Source organism: Balaenoptera borealis, assembly GCF_965194805.1.
Source record: "Balaenoptera borealis genome assembly, chromosome: 2".
Classification (NCBI taxonomy): Eukaryota; Metazoa; Chordata; class Mammalia; order Artiodactyla; family Balaenopteridae; genus Balaenoptera; species Balaenoptera borealis.
In genome coordinates, this window is record NC_138867.1 from 120000021 (window position 1) to 120025725 (window position 25705).

The 25705-nt window shown below is 41.2% G+C and overlaps 1 protein-coding gene and 1 pseudogene across 2 annotated transcripts in view; one reads left to right on the forward strand and one right to left on the reverse strand.

Annotated features, from left to right (window-relative positions):
- The window catches only part of DIAPH1 (diaphanous related formin 1), a 97627-nt gene that overhangs the window by 33002 nt on the left and 38920 nt on the right, over window positions 1-25705 (reverse strand). The window contains exons 15-17 of the mRNA XM_082378730.1: window positions 25175-25354; window positions 23285-24016; window positions 22280-22394 (exon numbers count right to left, since the gene is read on the reverse strand). Of these exons, the coding sequence (XP_082234856.1) occupies window positions 22280-22394; window positions 23285-24016; window positions 25175-25354 (1027 nt within the window). The remainder of the gene's footprint in view (window positions 1-22279; window positions 22395-23284; window positions 24017-25174; window positions 25355-25705) is intronic.
- Window positions 834-4163, forward strand: LOC309623080 (protein SET pseudogene; annotated as a pseudogene). The gene is made up of 2 exons: window positions 834-843; window positions 1105-4163. The product of its transcript is annotated as a protein SET pseudogene (transcript).

Consider the following 25705-nt stretch of genomic DNA (forward strand, 5'->3'; position numbering starts at 1 on the left):
TAGGTTACTTTTACTCATAAACATAGGCATAAAATTCTTGAAATACCAGCAAACTGGATTAAACAATATAAAATAAAAAGGATAATAAATAATGCCCAAATTGGATTTATTTTAGGAATGCAAGATTAGTATAACAAAACGAAATTGAGTTATTTGTAGCGAGGTGGATGGAGTTAGAGTCTGTCATACAGAGTGAAGTAAGTCAGAAAGAGAAAAACAAATACAGTATGCTAACACATATATATGGAATCTAAGGGAAAAAAAAAAGGTCATGAAGAACCTAGTGGCAAGACGGGAATAAAGACACAGACCTACTAGAGAATGGAACTGAGGATATGGGGAGGGGGAAGGGTAAGTTGTGACAAAGTGAGAGAGTGGCATGGACATATATACACTACCAAACGTAAAATAGATAGCTAGTGGGAAGCAACCGCATAGCACAGGGAGATCAGCTCGGTGCTTTGTGACCACCTAGAGGGGTGGGATAGGGAGGGTGGGAGGGAGGGAGATGCAAGAGGGAAGAGATATGGGAACATATGTATATGTATAACTGATTCACTTTGTTATAAAGCAGAAACTAACACACCATTGTAAAGCAATTATACTCCAATAAAGATGTTAAAAAAAAAAAGATTAGTGTAACAGAAGCCAATTATTATGCTTCACCACAATTACAGATTGAAGAAGAAAAATTATGTGATAATCCTAACAGTACAAAAAAGCATTTGATCAAATTCAGTACCCATTCATGAAAAATACTCTCAGCAAACTAGGAATACAAGAGAACTTCCTTAATTTGACAGAGTATTTACCAAAAGTTGAAGGCAAAAACCATGCTTAAAGGTAAAATGTTGAAAACTTTGTCTTTGAGATTAGGAGCAAGAGAAGAATATTCATCATTACCACTTCATTCAGCAACACTGGCTGGAGGTTTGAGCCAGTGCAGTAAGGCAAGAAAAAAATCTTAAGCATTAGAAAAGAAGAAATAACACTCTCATGTGAAGATACTGATTATCAATATAAGAAAATCCCAAAGAATCTATAGATAAAGAAATTTTAAGAGGAGGAGGTGGAGGAGGAGGCGGCTCGGGCAGATCTGAGCAGCGAGCTGGAGCGCGGAGCGTGAGGGAGCAGAGCCGCCTACCCGCCCGCCGCCGCCTCCCCTCCAAAAAGAACAGCAAGAAGCAATTGAACATATTGATGAAGTACAAAATGAAACAGACAGACTTAACGAACAAGCCAGTGAGGAGATTTTGAAAGTAGAACAGAAATATAACAAACTCCGCCAACCATTTTTTCAGAAGAGATCGGAATTGATCACCAAAATCCCAAATTTTGGGGTAACAACATTTGTTAACCATCTACAAGCGTCTGCACTGCTTGGGAAGGAGGATGAGGAGGCGCTGCATTATTTGACAAGAGTCGAAGTGACAGAATTTGAAGATATTAAATACAGAATAGATTTTTATCTTGATGAAAACCCTTACTTCGAAAATAAAGTTCTCTCCAAAGAATTTCATCTGAATGAGAGTGGTGATCCATCTTCAAAGTCCACTGAAATCAAATGGAAATCCGGAAAGGATTTGACAAAACGTTCAAGTCAAACGTAGAATAAAGCCAGCAGGAAGAGACAGCATGAGGAACCAGAAAGCTTCTTCACCTGGTTTACTGATCATTCTGATGGAGGTGCAGATGAGTTAGGAGAGGTCATCAAAGATGATATTTGGCCAAATCCATTACAGTACTACTTGGTTCCGGACATGGATGATGAGGAAGGGGAAGGAGAAGAAGATGACAATGATGATGATGATGAAGAGGAAGAAGGATTGGAAGATACTGATGAAGAAGGGGATGAGGATGAAGGTGAAGAAGATGAAGATGATGATGAGGGGGAGGAAGGAGAGGAAGATGACTAATGGAACACTGATGGATTCCAACCTTCCTTTTTTAATTTTCTCCAGTCCCTGGGAGCAAGTTGCAGTCTTTTTTTTTTTTTTTCTCCTTCTCCTCTTGTGCTCAGTTGCCCTGTTTTTGAGGTCTCTTTTCTCCTTTATACCATGTCTCACAACTAATTTGGGGGGAAAATACCTTGAGCGGAATTCAGTGGGAAAAGAATCTCTACCCCTTTCTGTTCCAAATTCATTTTTATCCCTTCCTGTCTCAACAAAAGCTTTATGGAATCAACACCACCATGCTCTGTGGGAAAAAAGAAAAACCTTCTGCTCCCTTAGCTCTGCTGGAAGCTGGAGGGTGCTAGGCCCCTGTGTAGTAGTGCATAGAATTCTAGCTTTTTTCCTCCTTTCTCTGTATATTGGGCTCAGAGATTACACTGTGTCTCTATGTGAATATGGACAGTTAGCATTTACCAACATGTATCTGTCTACTTTCTCTTGTTTAAAAAAAGAAAAAAAAAAAAACTTAAAAAAATGGGGTTATAGAAGGTCAGCAAAGGGTGGGTTTGAGATGTTTGGGTGGGTTAAGTGGGCATTTTGACAACATGGCTTCTCCTTTGGCATGTTTAATTGTGATGTGTAACGGACATCCTTGCAGTTTAAGATGACACTTTTAAAATAAAATTCTCTCCTAATGATGACTTGAGCCCTGCCACTCGATGGGAGAATCAGCAGAACCTGTAGGATCTTATTTGCAATTGACATTCTCTATTGTAATTTTGTTCCTGTTTATTTTTAAATTTTTCTTTTTGTTTCACTGGAAAGGAAAGATGATGCTCAGTTTTAAACGTTAAAAGTGTACAAGTTGCTTTGTTACAATAAAACTAAATGTGTACACACACACAAAAAGAGAAACTTTAAATATCATATAAAAATATGAAGTACCTAGGAATAAATTTCATAAAAGTTGTATAAGACCTCTAAGAGAAACAATAGAGCTTTTCTGAAAAACATTAAAAATGATAAATAAGTGAATGTAGATTTTAAGATCCATAGATTAAAAGACTTGATAAGAAGATACCAATTCTTCCCAGATTGATTTATAGAGTCAGTAGAATAAAAATCCCAACAGGGTTCTTTTTTTAAGTTGACAAGCTGATTCTAAAATTTATATGGAAATACAAAGAAGAAGAGCTAAGACATTCTTGGAAAAGCAGCAAAAGATAGGAGATTAATACACTTTGTAACCGTAATAAATCAAGATCGTATGGTACCGGCATTGGGATAGACAAAATGATCAACAAGAAGGAGAGCACAGTCCAGAAAACAGACCCAGGCATAAAAGAGCACTTGATATAACAGACTGAGCATGTCAGACTTCCCAATAAGTGGGACTGGAACTAAGTGTCCGTATGAAAAAAGAAATTGTACCCATATGCAAATAAATCAACTACAGGTCAATTAAAAACCTTAACGTGTTGGGGCTTCCCTGGTGGCGCAGTGGTTGAGAGTCTGCCTGCCAATGCAGGGGACACGGGTTTGAGCCCTGGTCTGGGAAGATCCCACATGCCGCGGAGCGACTAGACCTGTGAGCCACAATTGCTGAGCCTGCGTGTCTGGAGCCTGTGCTCCGCAACAAGAGAGGCCACGACAGTGAGAGGCCTGCGCACCGCGATGAAGAGTGGCCCCCGCTTGCCGCAACTAGAGAAAGCCCTTGCACAGAAACAAAGACCCAACACAGTCATAAATTAATTAATTAATTAATTAATTAAAAAAACCAAAAACCTTAATGTGAATGGAAAAGCTATAGGATTAATTATCTTAATGACTAAAGGATTTCTTAAATAAGCCACAAGACGCATTACTCATAAAGGAAAACACTGGTAAATCTAAGCACTTTATATAAAGAACTTCTGTTCATTGAGACACGGTTAAAAAAAAAAAAAAAGTGGGTTTCCCTTGTGGCTCAGTGGTTAAGAATCCGCCTGTCAATGTAGGGGACACGGGTTCAAGCCCTGGTCCGGGAAGATCCCATATGCCGTGGAGCAACTAAGCCCGTGAGCCACAACTACTGAGCCCACGTGCCACAACTACTTAAGCCCAAGCGCCTAGAGCCCATGCTCTGCAACAAGAGAAGCCATCGCCATGAGAAGCCTGCACACCACAATGAAGAGTAGCCCCTGCCTGCTGCAACTAGAGAAAGCCCGTGCGCAGCAATGAAGACCAAATGCAGCCAAAAATAAATAAATAAATTTATTAAAAAAAAAAAAAGTGAAAAGCCACAAAGTCAGAGAAGATGTTTGTGACAAAGGACTTATATCTAGAATATATAAGGAATTCCTTTTGTTTGGCGTAGCACCATTTTGCAATCGTAATGAATGAACAGATCTATGTACTGAGAATCAACAGCTGCTAACATCACAGAGGGGACAGTCACATATTATGTGCCTTCTGAAGAGGAACCTAACACCTATTACGAAGAAGTCTTGGTGAAAGACAAACAAATGGAGCCTGGTTCTGATTAAGCCTCTAGATCCAATTACCAATTTACACCAAATACACAGGACAGAAATTACACACTACACTATGCGAATACAATCGCAAAGTTGATATTATGGGAAACTCTACAGACAAATGATACAGTTTTTACAACAAATTAACTGCAAGGGGAAAAAAAAGAGAAAGCGGAAAAAGCCAATAGATTTAAGACATAAAGAAGACATTAAAAAACATGGGTAGAACTAAACTATAGTGTTCAGGAATATAAACTTGGGTGATAAAGCTTTTTCAAAAAATGGAGACCATACCTTAAGTCGGGATTTTGGTTTCTTTTAGAGGAGAAGAGGCACATGGATGTTCCTAGGAGTCTCCTGGAAAGTTTCTATCTCCGGACATGTGACATTTCAAGGGTATTCACCTTATAATAATTCACTAAGTTGCACATCTGTTTTATGTTACTTCCTATATTTTTATTATATTTAACCACAAAAAGTTTAAACATGAAGAGACAACCTAAAAATTAGCACTTTGGTTAATGGGAACTACAGCTTCCAAACTAGGCACTTGGCCAACCTAGTCTCCAAGGACCAGACTTCACCACTGCCCTGCCAGCCTTGCCAAGAAGTCAGCTACTGCAACTTCCCTTCTGTAACCTGTGCTCTCCCACAAAGCAAGGGAATAGACTGCCTGCTGTGCCTGCTGAAAGTCAGAGTCACTGACCCATTTCCAAAAGGGGAGAAAGAACATCAAGAGCTTTCATCTCATCATCTGCATCCAGGTCCGTCCCTGGGGTTATCTCCAACAAGGTCATGGGGATGTTATAATCCTGAAGCCATGAAAGAATTTTCACATGTGCCCGTTCCCCACACAACATGGTATTTTTCCTTTCTGTAGAACAGTCTATGAAGTATTACTAACTAATTAAGTCTGATCAGGGAGAAAGGCTGCCAATTAAGTAAAAAGAAAGGTTTGGGAGATAAAGCTGAGGACCTGGAATCACTCTAGAGATGCAGCTTTTAAAGAACAGGTAAATTTGCTGTCCCAAAACTTAAAACCTCTCCTTTAATTCCCGGGAAACAGCATGGTCCACTGTGACCATGTTCTCTGTTGAGAGCAGTCTGCAAACTTTTTTAAAGACTTTGGGTAGGTAACAGGCTATCATGTCAGGAGAAACAAGCCACTCTCCTAGTAAAAGACTCCAGTCCCTTCTCCCTCTGAAGGCTGCAGAGCACTGCGTCTTCACCTCCTCTCCCATCACCTCTGGGGAAATCCTGAAGATGGGAGGCTCCACTGTGTGAAGAAGAGAAGTTTGGCTCTGAATCTTCTCAATCCCAACCTGAGAGATCCTCCCTCTCTCCTTAAGAAATTAAGTCTATACACAAACTGCAAGATAAAAAAATAAGAGACAAGGCAAGCTAGAGAGGGAATCTATAGAGACATCAACCAGTTGTAATGTATAGACTGTGTGTGGCTCTCATTCAGATGAACAAACTTAAAAAAATACTACTTCAGGAACACTGAGTGGATATGTGATATTAAAGAATTTTTCAGATGTGATAATACAATTCTCTCTTTTTTTAAAAAGTCCTTATTTTTTCATACACATTCTCAACTACTTAAGGATATTAAATGATATATGCTTTACAATAACTGGGGTGGTGAAGAGGAGGCTGATGCAGGTACATGAAACAAGACTGGCCATGAGTTAAGTTTTGAAACTGGGTGATGGAGACAGGTATTCATACTATTCTCTTTGCATATGTGTGTGTGTGTGTGTGTGTGTGTGTGTGTGTGTGTGTGTGTGTGTGTATGTACGTATTATATATGTGTGTGGGGAGAGGTTACATTTTCAAAAATAAAAGTTGTTTTTTTAACTCGGATTGTTTCCCTGAAGTCACTAGGGCATCTGATTCTTCTCAGACAACTCAGAGAAAAGGTATCTTTTCTTCTTAGCCGATTCTTTAATTGAGGATACCAGCCTAAATATCTCCGTGGTAAAAACCACCGAAGCCAGGCTTAGATTCTTTATAGGGCAAAGGGGATGTCCTGCGTGCTGCCGCAAAACCAGCCCCCTGCCGTGGTTAGTAGGCGTCCAGTAGCCAGGCGTCACTCTGTTCTTTGCTCAGCCGGCAGGGACCTGCCGCATCTATCGCTCAGGATGCAGGCAGCCTGCAGCAAGGTAGGTCCCTGATGAACAAGTGCTGAGTAAAGTGCTGGAGCCCTGCCTCAGCCTGTCTCACTCCCTCCCCCAGCCAGGCTCCTCCCTCGCAGAATTTTTTTTTTCCTGCGTCACAAACACAAAATGGAGTTAGCTGGGAGCAAAAACAATCTATCTAAAATGGCTGAAGGCAGCAGGGAGTGCCAGGCAATAAAGCGAAGGGAAAGGGCACCCCCTGCTGTCCAACACACGGACCCTATTTTTCTTTTTTTGCTATTTTTGCATATGTCAAAAGAATCAATCCTACAGAGTCCAAGCAATTTTGCCATGAATCTTGAAAATTATGTTTTAATTCTAAATTTCAGAGAGTAGAAATTGAGGCTAAGAAAGGAAGATAATTCTCAGTTTCTAAAGACAGCAGAGTCAAGGCACAACAGCAGCCTGAGTCCCAGTTACACTTTGGTTATGATTATTAACAGTTTCTAAGAGCCTGCAGAACGGAAGGGAGGTCCATCTCAGCACCGTATTCCCCAACTTAAGAAAGAGCTAATGGCCCCCGGAGTCCCACAGCTATAGCCATCACTTCCTCAGGAATTCCTGTTGCAGGCTTCTCTCAATGAAGACCACAAACAGGAAATGGAGGAGTGGGGAGTTGCCTGACATCCTGGCAACTAAGTTCCTAAGAATCACAGGTGGGAGTGACTAAGTGGGATAGGAAAAAGGACTTTGGTGAAATAACTGCTGAGAACACAGACTGGCTCTAACGCCAGTTACACCCGAAGGGATGAAAGATTCAGGCTGATCTATAAAACAACTCCACCTATCCTTAATTCTCACTTATTGTCTCAGGACCACACGCTACTTGCTCTGCCCAGGATGAAGCCTGCGGCATTTGTCCCTATTCTACAGGGAACACCCTCCATAGTCTTATGTTACAGCTCCCTTGAGTAAACCAAATACTTTATGACTAAAAGAGAACACACGAGAAAGATGGAAAAAGCAGAAATATGTTGAAAAATCTGTGGATCTAAGGCACCAACGGTTTCCACTCCTTAAATGAGGCAGCACAAACACGTGAGTTTATCCAATGTCCACAAAGTGAGACAATGGCAATACGTACAACACACACGAGCACAGAATCATAACAGGAAGTAAAGAAAAAAGTGGACTCTGGTACCACTACAGTTCTCTCTAAAAAATAGGGTCTTTGTGGAAGAGGCCTAGGTCTCCCTAGCATATCTGAAAGATTAGAATACTTAGTTAGACCTCTAGGAAATAACAACAAACTTTCTGTGAGGATAACATAGTTATAGAATCACCAAGTCCACCCAGCATACAATAAACCATGTCTATTAAGCTCTACACTAACTCTTTGATTCTGGGAAGGGGACAGAGCAAGAGGGCCCTATCATGTACTAATGTAAGAAGCTGCCCATGTGGGGGATTTCAACTTTATACTCCCCATAGCTGCAATATGCACGGGGGGGGAATAATTCAGTACCTCAAAGCCACTCGTAGGTATACACCTCGGTGGGAGGTGGGGGGGAACAGATAAACAGCATGCCAGTTGAACAGCTGTTATTCCTGCCCAAAGGTAACCAGATTTCTATCACTGACCTCTTCGCCAAAATAAATACCTATCTGCTAAATCCAACAGAACTGGGCCATCATGGATGTGCAAGCTGTAAGGAAGGATGGAGCAAAGTGGCAGAGATGGATAAATCTGAAGGTCAAGAACAAAGCCAGACAGAATTCCAAATCTACAAGAACCAAGTGCTGAGTTAGCAAGAAGGAGGCAAACAGAAGTGTGAAAGGGTGGCAGAAAAGCAGCGTTCAGAATCTGGGCACTTCACAAGCATTTGCTCATTTAGACAATACAGTCATTGAGCTTCTCACAGATACTTTCCCAGCACACCCAGGATGGTGACTCAATAAGGGAGTGCTAACAACGAGATCAGCTTCAGAGATGTGGGTGGGTAGGGGCTAGAAGGACAGGCACTGCCCCAAGCAAGTCAGCAAAAGGGTAGGACAGGTTTATGTAAGGGAACAGGCGCAGGAGAGGGCAGGAGAAAAGGCATCAAAATAAGGTGCTGGGAATAAAGACTTTTCCTTCCTTAAAAAAATGAATCAGGATCTGAATAAGGGGTTGACATATTTTTAGATTCTCTTTTAACCTATATGTTCCCTTCCATCTCCTTTTATCCCTTGAGATTTACTTGTTGAAGAAATCAGGACACTGGTCACTGGTGAAAAGCAAAGAACACTGTCACAGTGCCAGGACAGTCCCCAGCAGCTAGCATCTCAGGTTTTTCTGACATTCCTGCCTTCTTGCCACTGCCTTCAATAATGCTGGATTCTGAGCCCAGCAGACCTGGGGTCAAATCCTGGCTTGGTATTTACTTGCTATAAGCTCTCAGTAAGCAAAGGACATGTTAACTATTCTATACTTCATATCTGTCGGTTATAAAATGAAGATAATACCTATTAGGCAGCATTGTTTTAATAATTAGAAAGAATGGGTGATAAGCCTCTGTCACTGTATCTGACATTAAATAGGAATTCTGGGACAAAACGGAATGAGAAGACAAAATACGTTCATCTTTTCCTAGGTGCTGGGAACAGTTTTAATCTCTGCTCAGCCTACCTCCCTCACCCCCCAACCTAAACACGGAGTAAACTGCAGAATTCTAAGCCATTCTCTGTAACAAAGGATTCTAGAAATACCCTCCATTTTATTCTGGGTTTTGGGAGGGGAAGTAACAGGGTAAAAGCATAACAAAGAGAACAGATGGAATAAACACCCAGCCCCCAGCCTGAGTCTGCAGATGCAGCTGCTGGTTTTCGTCACACTGCTGGTTTTTTCCTTTCTTTGTTCCTAAGGTGGAAGCCAGGAAAGGGTGGGCGGAGGGGAGGGGGAAGGGGTGGGGATGAGGGCAGGACCATCATCACTGTTACAGAAAGTCACCTGATAGTCTCCTCCAATCCCTGGTCTCTGACCTCACAATCTGGAACCTGAGCCAAAATGGCTCAACTGCGCACGCCCCGTGGCTGAAAAGAAAAATGCAAGCAGAACAGGAATGCAAGGAGAATAGGAAAAGGGGGACGTTCTTCTTGGAAGGATTTTAGCAGTTTTTCTTGCAAAGAGGAAATTTAAGGACACACAGACAGACAGGAGAGTGCCTTATCTTCTCATCTAATAGATCCAAGAGAAAAAAATCACTGCCTTTAAGTAAACAGAGTTGCGATTGCTGAAGGATCAGGAGGGATGAATGATTCCATCCCATCTTGCAGACATGGGGCTACCAATGCCCTTTTGTTGTGTAACTGGGGCTCCCTTACCCAGGGGAGCGGACAAAAGGATAAATAGCTTTTTAAGTTGTAATCTGGCTTTTCAAAGAGAAGCAAGCTAGGATCATTAGGGAGAATGAAGTAAAAGATGCTGTTACCTGCTCTGCAGAACTGGGTATTAGCACTCTGCCTTGCAGAAATTAATTTATTAGGTCCAAATACTCTAGAAACCCCCTTTTCAAGCATTCTGGACACTAGCAAATTTCCTTCTTAACCCTTTTGTCTTTCCCATTATAAAAATAAGAGACCACAGTATAGAAAAGTTGAAGGGAAAAAAAATCTAGCACCCTAACAAAATCTGTTATAATATTCTGGTATATTCCCTTTCAGACATTTACTTCTGCATTTTTTTCTGTAAAATACAACTGCAATAAGGGTTGAATATAATTATTTCCTGCATATTCCCACCTAACACTGTACCTTGAGCATTCTTGCATGTTGCTCCAAAGGCGATGGACCAGAGTCATAAAATGGGATAGTTACAGGGTATTAAGTTCTACAGCAATTATCTCCAGAACAAAAACTAAGTAGGAAGGCCATACCCTTTTATGGATAGTGTCCCTGTGCTAGTGACACAAAGCTCTGCTCCTACTCCAGGGAAGTAGCTGGAGGTCTGGAAGGCCCCTTAGCAGAAATTCTCAAGTCTCTCTTCCCCATACCGCAGTGGCTGTAAGGCTCTAGTATGAATTGCTGTACGTTTAGCGTTGGTGTTGGTAACTAACTGTTCAGTCGTTACATGAAAGAGTTTGCAAGGAAAGCAGGGAGAACACAAGGACACGTGCACACTAAGACGCAATCAGATCAAATGGGTTACTGCAGGGACTGTTTCCAAAAAAAGGACAGATTACTTCATTACTATATGTATTTCTGTTTTATCGTAGTGTTCATTATAAAAGTGATAACTAAAAAAAATTTTTAATTTAGAATTTTTTTTTAAATGAGAAAGGTCTCTATGTACTAATAAGAAAAATCTCCAGGATATACAAGCAAGGTATAGAACAGTACAGACAATACTTTTGGTAAGGGGAGGGAGGATAAGAATCTGTATTAGTATTTGCTACAATTGCATTTTTCAAAAACTCTAAAAGAAATTAATAAAAATGGTTACTTCTAGGGAGTTCCCTGGAAGTCCAGTGGTTAGGACTCAGTGCTTTCACTGCTGTGGCCCGGGTTCAATCCCTGGTCAGGGAACTAAGATCCCACAAGCTACATGGCACAGAGAGGGAGGGACAAGGTTGGGATGCATGAATACTAGGAAGGGAATTAAGACTTTTTAAAAATATCATCTTTACTTCTGAACTACCTATATTACCTACATAAAAAATACATAATAGAGATGCAGAAAGAAAAGCCCCAGAGGAAACATTCTATAGTGGAGACACCCTCTGTACTCCCTGAAAACTAGTCTGCCCAACCTCATGTTAGGAGGCAGATTTGTCCCATACCAACAGAAAAGCAAGTTCAGACCGAATGATTCCCAAAGAGTCTAAGGGATCCTCAGAACAGTGCTTCTTTGAGGCAGAACTGCTGGGCTCCAGTAGGAGCCCAAGAGCACTGGATCACTCTTCTGCAAAACCCATCCGAAGCCCAGCTCTGCTCTGACATTCCCCTGAGATCCCATTCCTCTTCCTACACACATCTCTAATCCCTACCAACTCCAGGTCTCCATGGTGAAAGAACAACCAAACTTGAATAAGAGTTATAGCTGCACAGCTGCAACATCTTTCATCATAATCTGGACTTCCTCCAGTTCCTCACAGCTCCACCTTTGTTGTGTGGGCCTGAGAGACCTCTCATCATCTGCCCTCCATCCACCCTCTCCAGGCTAGTCAGTCTTGAAGTGCTTCCCAGCTACTTCACTGACTCCAGAGAACTTCTTCAGAACCATCCTTCTAAGATGCCTATCGAGACCTGGCTGGGAGGAACGCAAGAAAAGAATTTTGTAAAAGCAAGTGTGGTACCAGTTAACAGAAAATGTCACATTGTTTCCTAATTGATCATGCATGACCTCCACAAAAACAAGGATAATTGTACAACACTCACTCTGATAGACACATCAAAATGTTATTACAAGAAAAAGTAGAAAGCAGCTTCTAGACTACAGCAGAGAGTGGGAAGACAGCGAGCAGAAAATGGAAAAAGAAATAAATACTGAAGCAATGGATCAAGCCATATTAGTGTATTCCATGAGGAGCTTGTTAAAAACATACCCTTCTACAGTCCTTGTAACTTGTAATCTCTGGAGATGGAGCCCAGGAATTTATACCTTTAACAAACTCCTCATGTAATCCTTATGCACACTCAAGTTTGGGAATTACTGGTAGAAATAGATATTTAAGGATAAGGACTAACTGCACTAAGATGACAGAAATTTAGGCAATACTCATCCCACACTAGATGGCCTGAGTCTCAGACAATGCCATATAAAAGAACATTTTGTCAGAAATAAAATCTGGAATCTGTAGGTAATGGGAGATAGGACCTTGGGTTTAAAAGATACAGTTTCAGTCTGTGTATGTCTAGAATAGTAACAGAGGCACAAACTAAAGTCTGAATAGCTAGAAAGAGGCTCTAAAACTGGGATTATTTTAAGATAATCAGGAGTTAACAAATGACAGAAGGGTTGACTGTAAAAACCTTTCTGCAGCAGCAGATTCTACCCAAGATAGGCTAGGGGAATTCCCTGAAGGAAATTAATTCAGTATAGTATCCCTGGGAAATTATCAGTATATAATCAGTGGGTAGTTCTATTGTGTGCCTAAAGTAGCTATTCAGTAGAAATTGAGACAAAGATGGTGTTAGGAATGTGTATATAATGGGATTACAAAATGAACTACCAAACTGGTAAAATTTAAGCCCCTCTTTAAGCCCTCTGAAATGAAGGCTATGCTTTCATGAAAATATCAGACTAAAACAAAAACAAACTCAAAAGCATTCTCCAGCCTCTGGGCCCCCAAAAGAGCACGAATATTGCTCCTATAAAAATACAAGCTGCAACAGGACAAGATCCTTTCACTAAAGGGCAAGCTATAGCTTCCTGTCTTCGTTTTACTTATCAGTCCTCCAAGTGAATTTCCTGACCGGTAGAGGGCAGCATACCAGGCAGTGTGTATTTGAAAACAACAGAGGTTGCCTCTCTCTAACGTGACTGCGTCACTACCAGACGTAACAATGACACATCTAAAATAGAAGAGCTCCATGTGCCATCTGGTGGTGAAAAAGGAGAAGAGCACACTGCAGATAAAATATATCAAATTCCTCTAGTTTAGAAGGAATTAAAGTTTAATTATCTTTATCTGATGACACCCTCCCTTAAATCTCCACCAGTAAGTCTTCCGTGGAATCTATACCAGCAGCCTTCATGCAAAAGCTTTAAAGTTTCACACCAGTTTAGCTCTCTATCCCCAAATACTGGTTGTAAGCAAGGAGGAAGTCCTAATGCCTGGCCCCAGAGCATGGGATAAGAAGCATGAAATTCAGACCAAAACAAGCAAACCAACACAAGAACTTAGAAAGCTGTCAAAACAAGAGTGAGATGTAGACAGATAACACCAAAGACAGCTTATTCAAGGAAAAAAGAAAAATACAGTAAGAGAACCATAAGTTTAGAACTGAAAGGTATCTTTAGGTTTATCTATCTCATTTTACAGATGAGGAGAGAGTCAAGGTATGAAGGATAACCTTTGGTTCAGTCTCATTAGTGGTCAGATTAAAACAAGGTAACACTTTTGCCCTATCAGAAATTATGATAGTTTCTTATTCCTGGTGGAAGTGTAAAGTGGTACAATCCTACACCTAGTAATTTGGGCCCAGAAATTTTACTTTTAAGAATTTACCGTGCAGAAATACAAGTATGCAGGGATAAATATAAAATATTTCTGGCAGCATTGTTTGTTGTTATATAAAAAATCAGTAATTTAAATTCTCAATAAGGGATCGTCTTGTACTATTTTATTTATCTGACAGAGTTCAACTATCCATTAAAAATAACGAGGCAGAATATGAAAAAGAATATATATATATATAATTGAATCACTTTGCTGTACACCAGAAACTAACACAGCATTGTAAATCAACTATACTTCAATTTAAAAAAAAGAAGAAAAAAGAAATGAGGTAGATCTATATCTAATGATATCAAGGATATTTAAGGATATTATCTATATCTAATGATTTCAAGAGATGCTAAAACATGTCAAGCAAAAGGCAGAGCAGTGTATACCAAATGGGATCACACACATTACATTAAAAATATGTCTATACCCTCACATTTCTATAATTTTATCTTTTAATTCCCCTGCCCCTTAATTTTCCAGTAAGGTTCTATTTGAAAATTTCCCACATTTTCTTCCCTGAACTAAAGGAGAAAAGGATTTTACCTATTCCTTTATTAGAATAACATATGCATATGAAAGATATGGTTAACCATGGTCGAGAGGGGAGAAGGAGATTTTATACTTTCAGTGTATTCTATACATTTGTTGAAATGAGGATATCACGTTGGCCCAGAAACTGGCTTTAGACAGGAACATAGTCACAGAGGAAGACACAGAAAGTAGGTAAAAGTAATGGTGGGAGTCTGTGGAAGCTCCTCTTCTGATTCAATTTTCTCAGTGAAATAGAAAGAAAACATCCTCAACTGAGAATGAGGATGAGGGAGGTGTTGGGCTTTTGAGGAGAGAAAAGGTGCAAAATAATCATTTAGGAGAGTAGGAAACTGAATAGACTAGAAATATTTAATATCTGTTGCCTTGCAAGGCCAAGCAACATTGCCAACTGAGCAGAGGAGAGACAGGAGAAAAAACAGCCAGTGAGGCAGGGGAAAGAGACCCTGCTGTCCTGAAAGCCAAGAGAAGAAAGTGTTATCAAGGAGAGCAAGTTGTATCCTTTTCTCCAGTGTGTCCACTTGCACAGCTACAGGTGCAGGGTGGATAGAAATGGAATTAACCAGGACTGTGATCTTGCGAACCAAGTAAGATGAAATGAGAGAGAAATGGGGAAAGAAAAAAAAAAAACCTAGGGAAGGGTTATTATAATTATTAATGATAATTTTACCTGAGGAGAGTGAAGTCTTCAAGGGGGTGAAGGACAGTGAAAACTGAAGGATAAGTGGAGTGGCGTCTCAGTGGGGCTGGAGGATTGTTGGGGTCAGGGTACCAAAGACAGCAAGGTAAAAAGATAGAAGGTGGTACTATTAAGAAACACCCTGTCATCTTTTTTCTGTTTCTAAACTCACATCCATAGCACCCTGTTTTGAATTTTGGGACCATATCTTGGGTTCTCTAGAATGAAACTATTTCAGCATTTTATTTTGTGCTGCTACTATGGTTCAATTTCTCTTCACTTAGCATTACATCTAGTTTTTACAGCAACAATGGATACATATTTTTTGGACATAAATTGTATCTTTCACAAGAAAAAAAAAAAGGAAGATGGGTGGTATGAAACTGAGATCGTGGAGGGGCTGCAGTTCTGGTGATGACCATAAGACAGATGGGTGAGATGGGGTGAAGGACAGATCACTAGAAAAGAAGAGTGCCAGGAAATGTGAGGCCAGAATATTGGGAGGATCATGACCCTTTTATATAGAAATTGCTAAGAATTAACAAGGAGTACTGGAGTACTACAGAGGAATAACTTGGGGTGTTAGTAGACGACAGCACAAAGAGAGAAATTGGGTGATTATGACTTGATGTCATGAGATTCAAAATTATGGGTTTTTAGGAAAGAAAAAGGTGGACTGATCTGAAAGTGGCAGTGAAGAACAGAGAGGACATCTACCCCATCTTCAGGTCCATTGGGGTGAGGTTTATGAAAGGAAAAAAAACAACACATGAGAGGGCAAAAGGGAAAGCCCGGTTTCTGTTAGAGCAACACAGTGAAGTCGATGATACAGGAGATTTTGTTAGTAATGGACCATGAATTCCAGAGGGCACAGTGGACAGGTTTCAAGAGCTCAGGTGGGATGGGAGGAGGAGGCAGAATAGGAGACACACAGAACCTATGGGGATTCGAGTATGGGAGATGAGGGTAACCTGGGAGTCTGGGCCTTCCTGTGGTGAGTGACATAAACCTAGATAAATGACACAATATTAGATCCAGTGGGTTCAAGGCAAATAGTGATGGCAAGGTTTGGAGTTTAGAGGGATATGTGAGGGGGTAGTTGCGGTTCTTCTTTTATACCACTGATGATGGGAGATCACAACCCAGAGGAAGTGTGGTACTTATTCCACATGCAGGAGTCCTCATAACCCCAGGTGATACAGGTAGATTTATGTTTTTAAATCACAAGGGTGTACTATCTGATATTACAGAACTTCCCAACTGCTTTGAGCTAACGGTCTGACCCTGCTCAAAATCCAAGAGAAGTTAGTAATTAAAAGACAAATGTTCAGTTGAACAGCACTTCTGGTCCTAATCCTATACACCTGAAACGGTAGGGAACTGATGAAACAGACACCCTTCTGCCAAAAGAATCACTGACTAAGGTGGAGCATGATGAGCTCTTAGAAAAATCTTATTTCTAGAGGTTAAAGTTGCAGAGGCTATAAAGATTCACTAAGGTGTTTCCTGATAAAGACCCAACTGGGTGGGTGCTACCTAGTGGACAGAAAAGGATCACAGGGAAAAGGAAAAAGACCCTTAGATCCCTTTTGGGAAAGATGGGATTGCTTCCCCAACACAGGCTCCTGTTGCAGACTGAAGCCTTAAGCAAGAAGGTTCTGGGACAGCAGTAGACAGGTAAACCTACTGCTTGTCACCAATAGTTCTGACTTGTGCAACTACAGCACAAACCTTGGAATCTGAGCCGACAGTCAAATCCTAATTAGAATACTGTTATTGTTTATGAAATTCTCAGCTTTTTGCCAGGATCTTACTTTTTAGCCAGAGTTCTTTCAATATTACTGCTATTAACCACTTGTAGAACTGCTCTGATGCTCGTAATTCCTGAAATGCATCTCATACTTTTAACAGGGAGAGGGTCTAACGCTATATATTGTCCACCGCCGCACACCTACTAAGGACGATTAGCTATGGATCTTACAAGTCCAGAAGTTTTTTTGGAAGGAAGGAATAAACCTAAAAAGAAAAACATCACTGTATTAGGACATCAGTTATCACTTACCACCCTATGTTTTAAGAGGTGAAACTTTTAATGGGATCATGATATCAACAAAAGACAGTAAGAGTTAGAAGGAAAGCAGAATGAAAAACTAGTTATCTTGTACATAGAAATAATGACCTGAGGCCACCACAGTGATGAAAATGCTCCCTAGGAGAAGATGAAAAATAATAAAATTTAACTACTGAACATGTTCCCAAGGAATTCAAGAAGCAGATTCAACAAAGAAACCATGATAAAAGACTCCTGGCTGATCACCATAAGCATGAGAGTGAAAAAGGACTAGAAGTTTTACAGCATTGCCTATCAAATCAAAATTCAAAATATTCTCTGTCAAGGAATAAATCAACTAAGTAAATTCCTGATTTACAGAAAGTCAAGAGATTAGAAACAAGAGAATAATCCTTAAGAGAGAAAAAATGCATAAAAGAATCTGTAGTATAAATTTGAGGACCATTTCCTCTCTCTTAGCTCTTCTTAGTAAAAGGCACACATCTTCCTGAACCTTAATGAAGCAGTGGCTGGAGACCTCTGACTACAGGAGGCAGATGTCAAGAGTAAGGCGGATGTTTTCTTTGATGTTCATTCCTGGAGGAGCCATCATTATATGGGAGGTTTCAGGTACCACTAAAATATAAGGGGGATACAGCCATGCTTAACAAACAGCAGAGAGTTGTGTTTAGCAAGTGAGAGATGAAACAATGCAATATTATGAAAACCTTGTGTCCAGATAACTTCCTCATCAAGACTGGCAACTACTGGGCTGAAATCATCTAAGCAAGATGTCTACTGTACTAGATATGCATGTCGTGCTTCTCCAGCTGGATTAGTTTTGCTAGAGTTGAATATACTGTAATCAGAACATGGCTCCTCTTCTTCAACCCTAAATATCTGGTATCTTACTTTCCCTAATCTAATGTTGTTCCTTTTTTGTACTCATAAGAGTCACTTCCAATTCAAGAATACTTGTGACAGAATGAATGAGGTGGTAGCAGAAGCCAGCATACCTCCTTCCTCAAGCTTCTGTCTGGATCTAAGCTTTCAGAAGCTCTTAGGGCAGGGACATACACATCTGGGAAGCAGGGGGTTACAGCAGGACTTTGGAGTCACAGTCTGGAGTCTGAATCCTGCCGCTGGCACTTACTATAGGGCCTTGAAAAAATTATTTAACCCCTATCTCTACTTCATCTGGAAGATGAAATAGTTATAGAGTGGCAATGAGTATTTATCTATCATTTAATTATACCATCAATATTAAGGCTATGAATGAGAGACCTGGTAACTGAAACTGGTTATCTACTTGAAAAAAGGATTAAGAATGAATGTATTCTGAAATGTTATACTAGAGATGTTCAAAGCACCAAAAGCAAAGTAAACCTTGCCTTCATACTGAGGAGCTCTAGATCCTCTGAGTCCTCACCTCTGAAGTTTCCTTAGCTTGAAATTCCTTACCTGATAAAAACCTAAACTCTAAGAAGCCTAAAAAGTCTTTTTTACTAAAGTGTTTTTGGGGGGCCATATTGAAAGAAAGGGGCTACTTGGGAGGAGTCTGTATTAAGTCTGCCAACCAAGAGAGGGAGGCTCAAAACTGCATCAGGTAAAAAAAACAAAAACAAAAACAAAAACAAAAACAAAACTGCATCAGGAAAGGCAGAGCAGGAGTTACCCTGATCACGGTGGGTACTGTGGCACCGGGTCCACATGCAGCACCTCCATCTGCTACTTGATGCCCATGTACACGATGTCAAAGCAACTATTCTGTCACCAAGAAATACACATTAGAACAAGCCCTGACATTCAAATACTGCTTGCATCACCATAGATTTGCAGAGTAACTCAAAGGAAAAGAAAGGAAGAAAATGTAGAAGAAAAAATTAAACCAAACATTAAAGTCAGTAAAACACTGAAAATGCAAAGAAGAAATAATTTTTAAAGGGAGCAGTATTTGTTTCTTGGGAGAAGATGACTGGAAACATACAGATGTAGTGTGGTTGATGACAAGCAGGAAGGTTTCGCTCCATGTGATAACTGTTAGAGTTGGGTAAACCATGAGTACTTGTTTGATAGGAAAAAGAAATCTCTCCCAGGAATTTCTTAAAATGATTAAGATTTAGGATGTTTGGAAAATTGTTCATGATTTAATAATTTTCAAGAACACCTTCTCTAGTGCTTCCTAATAAAAAGACTGGGAAATTGGCTTCTCTGGTGGCGCAGTGGTTGAGAATCTGCCTGCCAATGCAGGGGACACGGGTTCGAGCCCTGGTCTGGGAAGATCCCACATGCCGTGGAGCAACTAGGCCCGTGAGCCACAATTACTGAGCTTGCGCGTCTGGAGCCTGTGCTCTGCAACAAGAGAGGCCGCAATAGCGAGAGGCCTGCGCACCGCGATGAAGAGTGGCCCCCACTTGCCGCAACTAGAGAAAGCCCTCGCACAGAAACGAAGACCCAACACAGCCATAAATAAATAAATAAATAAAATTAAAAAAAAAAAAAAAAAAGACTGGGAAATTAAGACAGGGTGCCAATTTAACACCTGAAAGTCCTAACTAAAGATATTTAAAAACTAGCTAGAAATGTCCTTCGTCAAAGTAGCAGCAAACTACTAATGATGATTATTATTACATGAAAATCAATACTGACACTAAACTAAACTAAATTGACTAATTCATACTTATTCCTTTCAGATTAAGATACAGAGATTTCTAAGAATAATTTAAGAGGGTGGGGGGGAGCCAAAGCTGTCAGGAAGCTAGAATCATCAATGAACAGAAAGTAGTTTCCAGGGCAGAAATTGAAGGCTAAAGGAACGTTAAAAAGTTTGGTTACCCTGTTGAAAATAACAAACGATGAGATAAGGTCTTGCTTAGGTATTTAAAAAATACTACATACCAGGACTTCCCTGGTGGCGCAGTGGTTAAGAATCTGCCTGCCAATGCAGGGGACATGGGTTCAAGCCCTGGTCTGGGAAGATCTCACATGCTGCGGAGCAACTAAGCCCATGTGCCACAACTACTGAGCCTACACTCTAGAGCCCGCGAACCACAACTACCGAAGCCCGCACGCCTAGAGCCCGTGCTCCGCAACAAGAGAAGCCACCGCAATGAGAAGCCCAAGCACCGCAATGAAGAGTAGCTCCTGCTCGCCACAACTAGAGAGAAAAGCCCTTGCACAGCAATGAAGACCCAACGCAGCCAAAAAATATATATATATACACACACACACACACACACTACATACCAATTCACAGTGGGAATATAATGCCAAGGCAAACCACTAAACTGCAGAAAACTCCACTGCAATCAACAGCAATACAAATGTACAGGATAAAAGAAGGATGGTAACAGAGCAGGGAGGAAAAGGGACCCAGTCAGTGTACGTTTGCAGTGGCACTCAGAATGCAGCCACCAGAAAGAAATGACACCAAAGGCCAACACAGGGATACATTCTGTGAACTTACAAATTTAGCAAATTTGATTTTGATTTTCATTGTCAACTAGTCTTTGTTGATATTCTAGAGTAGTATAAGTGGTCATTATCACAGCATTTTTAACAGCAGGTAGAAGTAACTCTCCGAGCTGAACTTTAGTTCACAAGGTGATATATCTCTTAGAGGAAAAGGCAACTTTGCCTGGAATGCTAGGGCAAGAGGGCAGGCCTGAGCACTGTGATCTTTGACTCCTAGATACATACACGTAACTAGGGGCTGCCAGAGGCACAGGTTTCTTTTTTTTTTTTTTTGTATTTTGGCTGTGTCATGCCATGCAGCATGCGGGATGATTCCCTGACTAGGGATCAAACCCGGGCCTCTGCAGTGGAAGCACCGAATCCTAACCACTAGGCCACCAGAAAGCTCCCTCTGTTAGGTATCTTATTAGAATGAAGTACAGCCTAGTCCCATCAGATCACTTAAGGAAAAAAGTAGTAATTGTCTTTAAAAATGCTTATTTACTGGCAGCGGGAGGGAAGGAGTGCTCTGAAGTTGCACTTAATTATCATCACTAGGGTCATAATAAACCTCTAAAATAAACAAAAAAGCTGGAAGATGGAAATACAAGATTATTAGGTTATAACTGTCATTAGGTACATGACAATATCTTTCAAATACTGCATCCCTCTTGGGAAATAACTGTAAGTGTCCCATCACAAAACAGCACGAAACCACAAGAATTAGGAAGTGAAGAAAGAAAAGGGCAAAATAGATCAGCTCTTCTAAGATAAAGGGGAAGATATGAAGGTGAAGAAGAAAAGCAAGAATTTATATGAAAAGACAGACCAGAAGTCAAGACCCCTGGATCTGGTCTTATACCCTTGGGCAAGCTACCTAACTAATCAGGCTATGTAAGCTATGGAATGGAGATAATATACACCCAACCTATCTCATAAGGTTTCTTTGCAGTCCTAATAGGGTAAAATATGTTAAAGCACTTTGAAATTTGTAAAATACAACACAAATGTAAAGTAACAGTATTATTATTTAAGTTGTCCCTCACCTTCCAAAGAAAGAGCAAGTATACTGTAGCTTCAGCTTAAAATAATTTTCTTCCCTGTCAGCTAACATCAGAGCTACTGGTCCTTCTGGACTCTTAAAAAAAAACTAGCAAAAGAGAAATCAATCCCCAATTTCTAGTCTTAGTTTTCTAAAGAGAAATCCCTTTACATCTGTTTCATTTTTTTCTCTAATATTCAAGAGACCCAACTACAAGGCTCTTCTGTATTCTTACCTTTTGAAGCTGCAGGAGCAAAGTGCCAGGAAGGAGAAAGCATCAAATATTGGAAAGAAATGGAAAAAAGAAAAGGGATCACATATGGTTCTTTGTTATCATACAAAGACAGTTGTTCAGCCACCTCACCTACTAAAGACTCTGCTCAGCTCTTATCAATTACATATGTAGGTCTAAAGATGGCACCTTAAAGGCAGTGCCAGAATCCATTCAAGAGTATCATCAAAATGATACTCTCAGCCCAGCCTGAGCTCTGTCACATTAATCTCATATCCCCACAAGTTACACTTGTGTAAAATACCTACATGCATGTAAAATACCTACATGCAAAAAAACTGGGGGGAAAAATACGTACATGCAACAGTTCTCTTTGCCAACTCCAGCATCCCCAGAATACAAAACCAGCTTATTTTCTTCTGAATAGGAACTCCCAGCTCTCTTCAACCCTCACCCAGGGAAGGGAAAGAAATGGGAGACCCCCTTAACAAATGTTCTAAGTCCTACACTCGCCCTTTGCATGAAAGAGGAAAGGACTCACTCTTGGTCTGGGCAGAAAAGGTAAGGGTAAGTTTGGCGAAAAGTTCATTGTTCTCAAATCGGTCCTCCTTCACCTTTGTCCAGAAGCAATCTTGGGAAAGGTCCTCAGCGACAAACTGTGGATACAGGCAGGTGTTAAGAGTTACTAAACTGAGCTCTGTACTTTCCATCCTAGAAAACTGATTAAGATGCAAAAGAAGCAGCTGGCTGGTTATTGTCAACATCATACTAGAATAAGACTAACCTGAGACACAGAGAACAGCTATGCTCTTTGTGGTGGGACCAGGAGATGATGATTCCAGGTTATGTGTCTATTGGTGATTATTCAACAACTAGAATCACTTATGCTGCTTATCCTCCTTCTAACCCCAAATCCTCTACTTTTAGAAGCATTAAGGCTTTATTTCACAACTTCCCTTGCTCTACGTTACACTCTTCCCATCAGGGTGGCGAACTGTACCAAATTTGTTCATTTTATGAACAAATCCCTAAGCTCCTTTATTTTAACTTGGTTTCCAGAAGCAAAAGGCTGATGCAGAATCACAGCGCTCTCAAACACATACTGTGCCATGCAAACATATCCTGTGTAACTTATTTACTGGGGTGTGGCGGGGGGGCGGTGGGAGTGGTAGGGAGTTGTATTCATAAACCCATGATTTTTGGATCAACAAAATTATCAGTACCTTGCAGATTGGTGAAATGACTATTATCAAACTGTGTGGTATCCCATGGCACTCATATCCTCAGAGAAAAGGGCAAAAACATTAACTTAAGGATAAGTTTAGGTTTTGCAGCAGAGTATAGGGCTCGAAGAACTCTCCCAAGTGATATCCAGCATATAGGATATGCCTATTATCTGCTGAATAAACATATACATGAGTGGAACTTGAAGACAGACAGATGTGAGCCATAAGAAAGGGAAGCCAAACCATGCACAAAACACAAAGTAGGAAACTGAAGTGATTTCTTAAAACCTACAGATGAAGAGATGGACAGAAATTCTCACCTTGGACCAGTTTGGCCTCCGGAGCTGTACCTCTGGCTTGTAAAGTTTCTTTGGGGTTAATCCAAATGGCAGAACTGGGGCTGCAGGAACTCCAAAAGGGAGAGGTGGAGGAATACCAGGGCCTCCAGGAAATGGAGGGGGTGGAGGGATTCCACCAGGAAGAGGGGGAGGGGGAGGTAGCATTCCTGGTCCTCCAGGCAAGGGAGGAGGAGGTGGGGGGATGCCAACACCCCCAGGCAAAGGGGGAGGTGGGGGGATGCAGGCACCCCCAGGCAGAGGAGGGGGTGGGGGGATGCAGGCACCCCCAGGCAAAGGGGGAGGTGGGGGGATGCAGGCACCCCCAGGCAGAGGAGGGGGTGGGGGGATGTAGGCACCCCCAGGCACAGGAGGGGGTGGGGGGATATAGGCACCCCCAGGCAAAGGGGGAGGTGGGGGGATGCAGGCACCCCCAGGCAGAGGAGGGGGTGGGGGGATGTAGGCACCCCCAGGCAGAGGAGGAGGAGGAGGTGGTGGAGGAGGAATGGCCCCACCCCCAGGAAGAGGGGGTGTGGAGGCTATGCTAACCTCTCCTGGTAAAGGGGGTGAGGGGGGAATGACAGGTTCAGAGTCACCAGGTAAAGGAGGGGCAGGGGGAAAAGTAGCACTGTTAGGAGGGGCTAAAGCAGTAACTGCAGTGGAGAGTGAAGCCACTTCTTTCTTGGCATCTTCCAGTTCCTTGGACAGCTTGGCAACCTACAGAAATAACACCAATGGGAGTACTTCTCACTCCACTTCAGGGACCACTGGGGCTGGAAAGGACCTAAGAAATTACTTAATCCAAACTTCTCATTTTACACATGAAGGGAGTGAAAGGAGTCAGACAGTTGAAAGGCTCCACCTGAAGTCACATAGCTATTTAGTGACAGAGACAAAACTGGAATTCAGGTCTTCATGTTCCTAGTTCAGTATGCTCTGCATTAAAAAGGCAACTTCAAAGTTTATGTTAAACTCTCTCTTTGATTAGAAAATGCAAAGATCAGGACTTCCCTGGTAGCGCAGTGGTTAAGAATCTGCCTGCCAACGCAGGGACACGGGTTCAATCCCTGGTCTGGGAAGATCCCACATGCCGCGGAGCAACTAAGCCTGTGCACCACAACTACAGAGCCTGAGCTCTAGAGCCTGCGAGCCACAACTACTGAGCCTGCATGCTGCAACTACTGAAGCCCACGTGCCTAGAGCCCATGCTCCGCAACAAGAGAAGCCACCGCAATGAGAAGCCTGCACACAGCAACGAAGAGTAGCCCCCGCTCACCGCAACTAGAGAAAGCCCAGCGCAGCAACAAAGACCCAACGCAGCCAAAAATAAAAGTAATTAATTAATTAATTAATTAATTTTTAAAAAAAGAAAGAAAATGCAATGATCAAGTAAATCAAATATTCTAGGTACATAATTAACATATGTGCTATACAAGTAATTATATAACCACATAGGTGATCAAGTTATCAAGTATCACAGATCATATAAATATCTATAACTGCAGAGAGAGTGTGTGGGCATAAATCTGTCCAGAGATGACTAAAATAAGAGAAAAATAGCAAATATGAGAACAGTTTATTTAGTATTTACTCCTAAGTTTATTAGAAGGCTATTATCTTTATTTCTGGGTAGTACTGTGACTCATTTATTCTTTGTGTTGTTCTGTATTTTCCAAATTTTCTATCTTATGTATTACTTACTCCCAAAACAATACAGCTTATGATTTTAAAAATATGCGCCATCTAAGTAGATTACCTATTAGTATCTGAACCCTCCCTGGGAGTAAGATGACAGAGTCCTGCTCCAACACAAGCTCACCCTGAGACTGCTGATGGCAGTTACAGGTCACTCTGCCTTCCCTGTTCAGATATTACCTCTCCTGTGAGCTGAGACACTTCTGCTTCCAGGTTCTGTTTCTCTGTGGCAATTTTTTCCTTTTCAGAATCCAATGCATCCTTTTCTCCCTGAAGATCCCGGAGCTTCTGCTCAAAGTCACCTTCCATCTTTTTCATTTCCACCTGTAGCTCATGTCGGGCTGTTAACTCTGAGTCCAGCTAGAGGAGAAAGAAATCAGGCTCCCGGTAAGCTCCCCATCTCAGCAAAGCCCAGGTGTTATTCCCCATAATTTACTGTTTTGTGCTAATCCTTGATCTGTTGAGCTCACAGACCCAAGGGATGCCTGGAAAAAAGGCCACCATGATTTCGACCTTAAAATCAAGGTTAAAGGAGTGGGAAGCCAGGGATTATTTCCATAGTCTATCTATACTTTGAGTTATTTTAAAAAACAGCAACAACTAAGATTTTAAAGACATTTAACCAGGACAGCTAAGGTGCACAATCCCAGTAGTCTCATGCATCAAAAACCTATCAACAATAGGAGTCCTTAATCAAAGAGAAAAAGAGAA